This window comes from Scylla paramamosain, chromosome 15 (assembly GCF_035594125.1).
Source record: "Scylla paramamosain isolate STU-SP2022 chromosome 15, ASM3559412v1, whole genome shotgun sequence".
In the NCBI taxonomy this organism is placed as follows: domain Eukaryota; kingdom Metazoa; phylum Arthropoda; class Malacostraca; order Decapoda; family Portunidae; genus Scylla; species Scylla paramamosain.
In genome coordinates this window covers 24,416,012-24,423,511 of record NC_087165.1, presented here as the reverse complement: position 1 = coordinate 24,423,511, position 7,500 = coordinate 24,416,012, and the positions used below count along the sequence as shown (strand labels likewise).

Genomic DNA, 7,500 nt, shown 5'->3' with positions numbered 1-7,500 from the left:
TGGTTTCCACTTGTTTTGTGGATCTTCATGTGTCTCATTGTCTGTGTCATGAAGATTTATGAGCATCCCTTAAACTTTTGATTGGCGAGTAACACCTATTGACTTACTCTAATTTGTAAATGGTAAAGCGGTCAAGCTGGGGAGTTTGGGGCCATGGCAGTGATGAACACTGGCTGCGTTCAGTACCCCGCGTCACAGCCTGATGCGCCTCCTCACTTCCACCCACCTCCCAACAAGCTCTCAGAGGTACTATGCTTCAGAGGTCACTAAAAGTAAAGACTCTTAACATTGCCACCGCGGCTAGAAACTTTCACTGTAGCCTTATTCACTTTGCTGTGGTCATTAACAAGATTCAAGTTTCTGAGCCACGTTGGCATGAGCAAGGGCTGCTGCACTATCACTGTAGAGGTGAGATGCTGGACACCTATCAGTGGGATGTGCTGGAGACTCATGCTAGGGTTGGCAGCTCGCTAGGACCCTACAAGCTTTGCCCTTTTGCCATTGAATTGGCATTTAACAAGCATTATTGAAGTGCATGACTACCGACCATTTTGACTCAACTTGTTAGGTGTATTTTCACTCAACTGCAAGTCCAGATTAACTGGTAATTGAGTGACTGTGTTTACTGAGGGCTATAAGATCTTTACCTGTGCTGGTTCTCTCAACAAGTGGAAATCATGGTATGCCATTATACTGTCTTATTATTTAATGAAAATGCTTTTTCTTGCTTTATTTTTGCTTGTCTTTATTTGGTTATTTTCTTTTATTTCACTAATGCATTAGTGGAATAGCTGGAGACAAGTTATAAATTTTATTTGATTTTTAGTAAAATTTATTTAAAGCTATCAAAGCTCCAGCCTTGAGGATTGCAGTAAATCTTAATTAAGTAATATTCAGAAACTTTAAGTCTTATATTGAAATACAAAATTGTCAGAAAATAAGGAAATTATATTAGAGATATGCACCTTCTGATGAGCCAATTGGATATGGCTTTAGGTCCAGTTAACCTCTTTATCACTTGTCTTTAAGATTTGATTTCTCTTTGTAAGATATCTCTTAGTGGACAACTCTTATAATCATGGAGCTTTACATATTTTATTATGTTTTATCTTATTTAGTAATTTTTATTTAGTTTGTGGGATCTGTATATGTGCAGTAGACCTTTATTATGTCACATAGTTTGTACAGGAAAACTTGTGCTTACAAGCTGCAAAATATGAAAGTACACTCAATCCCTAATTCTATTTAATTCAAGAACCTCCTGATAGGAGCAGTGTGGACAGGACTGAATCTATAAAGAGGAAGTAAAGAGGGTTGTGCTATTTTGATGCTTGACTGAGTATGGAAATATTAGATTGGATATAGTTGGAAGGGCACAAGAATAATGTATTTAAATTGTAGAGTTGGAATATTGAAGTATGCCTGGGTATGGGTGGATATGCACCTCTTAACCACTGAACATGAGTGTTAAAAAGAAAAAAAAGAAAAAAATTATAAGATTTGGAGTTATTTAAATGAATGCATAAAGAGACTCAAGAAAGGAAGAAAGGTGATTGTAATGTGTGACATAAATGCAGTATGTGGATGATGAAAGCATGGATGATGTGATGAGCAAATGGGGAACACACTTGGGCAAAATGAGAATGATGAGTGCTTGGTGGACATCTGAATTAACCTTGTCTTGCAAGCATCTTTTATCATACAATGATTCATTGTTATGCATGGAGGATATAAAATACAATTTTAGATGAAGGAATATATATATGAATGAAATATGTATGAATAAAAAGTAAAAGGCAGAGATGTAAAATTGTGGTGTGTATGTTTGAAGGATATGACAGTACTAATGTCATGCTAATGAAACTGAAAGGTTTTGAAGTTTAAAAGGAAAAATTAATGGTGTTAAGAGCTTTAAGGTAAAAAGAAAGGAAAGAAAAGAAAGATGGAAGTAAAGAGTCACTGATCATGGCTGGGGATGCAAATATTGTACAGGTTTTGGAAATTTGAACATAAATGGAATGGTGGAGACAAAATTGATGAAATTGGAAAAGAAGGGTAATGCAAGGACAAAAGAGAAGGGAGCAAAATGAAAGGGAAGTGAGATACATGAAAGAAAATATCTGAAAGAAATGTACAGATGCAAATGAGAAATGTATATATTTATACAGAATATAAAGTAGAGACTAAAAGAAGAATAAATAATTTGAAAGATAACTGAGGGAGTTCATATATGACAACTTTTGCCTTTTGAATTGTTTTGTTGATTAATCATAGTTCAAGAAAAAAAAAAACACTTAATTGTTTTGTGGCATCAAAAAAAAAAAAATTCTCATGAATGCTTTTTCATTTGTTTAAAAAGCAAAATTATGGTGTATGAGGTATATCATCATATCAAAGTATCATTATTATTATATTATGACTTTTAACTTTAGGAGAGCCAATATTTTCTTCATATTTTTAGAAATCATGCAGCATCAAAAATTTTAGAGAAGCCAATACCCACTCAGCAAAATTATGAAAACTATGTAATTGAAACAACCAAAAAAGTTTGCACATACTTGTGAAACTGAATTAAAGAATATGCATTTATGGTGGCAAGTAATGGGTTTGAGTGTACTTAAGCATATACAATTACAAAGTTGAGTATCAATAATCCCCAACAAACTGTACTAAAAAGGATTTACTTGAGCACAAGAACGATTAGAAGTATTAATATACACCATGCTTTGCTGTATTTCATGATTTAGACTTTGTTACATTCATTATCTCCACTTCTACAGAAGCACAGGTCATAAACAGGCTGTTTTCATAACTGACTTGACAAGCACCCTTTATGGCTCATGTTATACACAGTCTGCAAAAGAAATGTGCCACTCAATAATTGTCACTAGATTTTCATGGTGTTTCTTGCCCACTGTTTTCAGTTATCTTCATCACTCTTTCAATCAGAAATCTTCCATACACCTTACCAGGTATGCTTTATAATCTTCTTTCTTTTTACTTTCTTTCTTTTCTTTTATTTAGCTACCACATTCATCTTTACCTCCTTTGTCTTTACGAAATGGCACATAATATTTTGGCTCTGACCCAGTCCTCTGGTACTCTACTGTTTCTAAGCCAGCTTATGTACTGAATGCCTCCAGTCTGTCAGAAATTCACCTCCATATATCAGCATTTCAGCTGTTACTTTGTTAATTCCAGGAGTCTTTCCCGACCTCAGCCCCTTGGCTTTTATTTTTTACTTCTGTCTCTAATATTAATTCCTGTATGTCACATTCCTATTGAAGAAATCAGAGATAACATGGGATGAAAAGGGAAAGTCCCGCAAATGAATTGTACTGCTTTAGTGCGTTAGTTTGTTACAAGCGGAACATTTCTTTTGCGGACACTTATGGATGAAAAAAAAAAAAAAAAACAGTTTCATGTCATTAAATACTACTGCCATTTATTTTTATTTCACAAGATAGATCAGAGAAACACAAAAAATACAGGATTGGCAGGTTTGACTTCAGTTGTAAGTCTGTTGTGCTTCTTGTTGGTAACCCTATTTCCTGCACTGGTCAATTTTGGGATTTTGTTCAAAATTCATTTACTAGTTAAGTAAAATACCATTGCAATGTACAGATTGAAGATAGTAACAGCTGAAAAAAAAGGTAGATTCCATTGTCTCTGCAATGCATACAAAATTAAATTATATAAATTTGCATGGAAGAATATTCATAAAGTGAAGATCAGATATTACAGAAGTTGAGAAGTGTGGAGGTGAAAGAACAGTTAAACACTTGCACTGAAAACAAGCATGGCTGAGTGAAAATATGCAGAAGCATGAGAGTAAATGTGATGTTCTTTGGGTGATGAGGAAGGGGATTGCAGCACTGACACATAAATTGTGTGTAAATGGAGAAATTGTACATATGTAGTAAAGCTAAAAAAGAAACATTTATGAAGATGTGGAAGGCAGGCTAATTAGCGTTTAAAAACTAGGCACCTGTATATAGCAGTGTAACAGAAAATGAACAAGAGGAAGACAGTAGCATAGCTGGGTACGATAATGAAATAATGTATCACAATAACTGATAAATCGATAACAATAACCTCATTGGCAACAACCGATAATCAATAACTGACAATAAATTCATCGTCCAATAAGCAATGACTGTTGAATCATTGAATCCAAAACTCCAATACTAGCTATAATGATATTGATATTTTAAATAAAAAAAAAAGTTGATAAACCCAAATCTCTACCTTAGAAAACTTAGAAAAAAACTTCAAATTCAATGTTTATCCTAGAAAAACTTCAAATTCAATGTTTATCCTGTCTCTTCAATAATGAAAAGCATTATTTTATATTATTTTAAGTAAAATAACTACATTTGTTTTTGAAAGTTCAACATGTTCATGTTCCAGAAACTAAAATTATCAATTATGACTAGTTTGGAACGAAATGTATCAGTGATACTGATGAATCAATAGCATGGGAAAATAATTATTGATAACCAATAATCCAATATTGTTATTTTGATAAATTATTGGGATAATTTATCACGATAGCACCCACCTATGGTAGTAGTGGTGGCAATGGAAGAAATGACAGTAGCAGTGATGGCAGTAATAGTAGTGGTGATTGCAGACTTCTCTGACTATTTATATTTGACTCAAGGTGAGCTCAGCTCAGCTGCACGTTTAACCTCTGAAGGATGTAGTCATATTACTTATTGTTATCACTGAGCCAAGTGAGATAATTAGGATTTTATCTATTCATCTTCAGACACCCTTGGGCTGGGCAGCCCTTCTCTTGACCAGTTTTTTTTTTTCTGGAGACTGATCAGTTGATGATGCAGACACTGTGTTGTTTATACAAGGCAACCATATGCAGCACTGCTGCAAAAATGTGATAAAGGAAAATAACACTGAATACACTATTCACAGAAAATAGTTGATGATCCAGAAGAGCTCAGCCAGAGAACAAATCCCCATGCCAAATGTGATCTGCCTCATTTAGTATATTTTCTTACAATTACTTTTGATGGATTTTTTTTTTTTTTTTTTTTTTTTTTTTTTTTTTTCCAGTATGGTTTATTGACTTGTACACTGAGTGGTGTTAGGTTTAACCTCAAATTGAGCTCATTACTGCAAAATACAAGGCTGACTAACAGACTTTCATAATAATGTAGATATTTATAGAAAGAAATATTAATATTTTCCTCAAAGAAATTAAATTATGACAAAATTTATACTAAATTTAACCAATTCACAAATACACTAAGAATAGACTGTGAAGCCAAGAAGTTTATGTACATGTTTGACTCCTGAAATGAAACAAACATGGCAGGTACCTAGTTTGAAAATATTACTAAAATTGATGAAGCAGGATGTAATATGAACTGTCATGAAGAGAGCATAACTTCACGCCTGAAGAAGGTCAGGCATCATGTGGTGTGGACCAGTAACCATACTGTTGTAATCTCAAGTCCCAGAGCCAGTGGGCAGCAACCACTTGTTTTGGTGCACAGTGTGACCAGTGTGGATGGATATGATGGTGTCATCTCAACCTTAAATGGGCAATCACAGTTATATCATGACCAGTATGACTGTAATTTCAGCCAGCTCATATTAAGCTGAGCCATGACATGAGCTCTACCATGTTACAAATCCTTTAGAGACACTCCAATCACTACACCTTTGAAACACACAAGATATGTAATATTTATATTTTTTAAACAATGGGAAATTGGTCTAAAGAGCTGAGTTGTGTAAAGCAGCAGCATCAATCAAAAAATTTTCTATCACCATGGTCCACCACAACTGTCCCACCACTACACAACTTTCTTTATCCTTTTGGGACTTCTTTTTCTTTGCCCCCCCCAACCTTTTTTTTTTTTTTTATGTATCTCTATGCAACACATATATTTTGAATACTGGGGCTCCCTATATTGTTGCATTTTTTTCATTTTATGTACACATAGGACACGTTTTTTTTTTTCTTACTTTATATGATCTTTAAAAATCTTTGAAGCTGCAACTACTGCAACATTTTGAATTCTGAAACATTGTAAAATTTATCTAAAGGATGAGGCATTGAGATGGAGCAACCAGCATATGAACCCTTAATAGGATACACACAATTTACTAATGAGATCATGATCCAGATGGAGTTCAAACAATCATATAATAAGGAAAATGTACACTTTTCTGAGATAGTTATGCAGATGTCAAATAACAGGAAAAATTATAAAGAAATTGTTTGTCCCCAGTTTAGACTTTAAGGAAAATTGTAGTTTACTAGTGAATGAGAATATACATACCTAAGCTATGGTAAACATTTTGAACTAGTGCGTGAATGAGTGTAACCATCCCCAGCCAGTTAGGCATAGCAGTAAGTGTAGCTGATTGGAGAGGTTCAGAACACTCTTCCATCAGACTGGATTGAAGAGGTTTCAGTTAATCTTAATACACAAACAACAATAATAAATAAGTATCATATCTGAAAATTACATGTCTAGTATTGTACTCAAATCTGGATTTTATGGTAATGCTCACATTGTCAGGTACATGCTGAAACCTCCTAGCACTGGCTATTATTCAACTAGGGTATTTATCAGAAATCACTTGTGATTTGCTAAGAAAATATTTACGTTGTTCATATAAGGTGCCTGTACATTAATAAGCAAAATGATAGGATCTTACTGAATTACAATGTGATCAGTAGTCTTCCACACTCCATCCTGGCAATCCTGCAATGCTGCATTTCCAGTTCTCGAATGTGACTCCTTGTGGTGAGCACACAGGTAGATATTCATTATTGCCAGAGTATTTTTTTTTTTTTTCAGTGCTGCAGAGCTATTTGTTGCTATGTACATTTATGTTCTAAACAATGTAGCATTCACTTGGCTTCAAGTAGTAGAAAAATAAAAGCTCTGGCTCATGTTTCTGCTCATTCAAGTGTGCATGTAGTACTATTTTTCATGTAGTACTGTGTTTTATAAGAATATATATATATATATATATATATATATATATATATATATATATATATATATATATATATATATATATATATATATATATATATATATATATATATATGAATATTGGAAATGCATTTAAACCATTTTCAAGTTGAGCTTTTACTTATTATTATTATTATTATTTTTATTTTTATTTTTTCATTTTATTTTATTTTATTTTTTTTTACTTGACAAGATAAATGTTTATGGTAACAATATCATCAGCAGTTTTTGTATGTACGATGGAATCACATTTTCCCATTATCAAGATCATGTCAGTTTTGTAAGCTGCGTGATTTATAGGATACTTCTCTTGCTTTTTGTTTTCAGACAATACTACAAATAATTTTCATCAGTACATTGCAATGGTATTACATTCATATTAAAAATATTTTGAAGGAATTTACAAAAGAACTAGTGAGGATTCGAGGCCCTCAGTTAATCTGAAACTCACTCAATCTTAGACTTACAATGAAAAGATTACTTAAAT

General features: G+C 33.2%; 1 protein-coding gene across 4 annotated transcripts in view; it reads left to right on the top strand.

The window, feature by feature from the left end:
- LOC135107712 (semaphorin-1A-like) overlaps positions 1-7,500 on the top strand; it is a 44,156-nt gene that overhangs the window by 27,422 nt on the left and 9,234 nt on the right. Inside the window, exons 14-15 of one of the 4 annotated variants that reach the window (XM_064017901.1) lie at positions 129-246; positions 2,925-2,972. The exons of 1 other annotated variant lie outside the window; for it this stretch is intronic. In XM_064017901.1, coding sequence (XP_063873971.1) covers positions 129-246; positions 2,925-2,972 — 166 coding nt within the window. The remainder of the gene's footprint in view (positions 1-128; positions 247-2,924; positions 2,973-7,500) is intronic. 2 more of the 4 variants (XM_064017899.1, XM_064017902.1) reach the window with 2 other exon arrangements.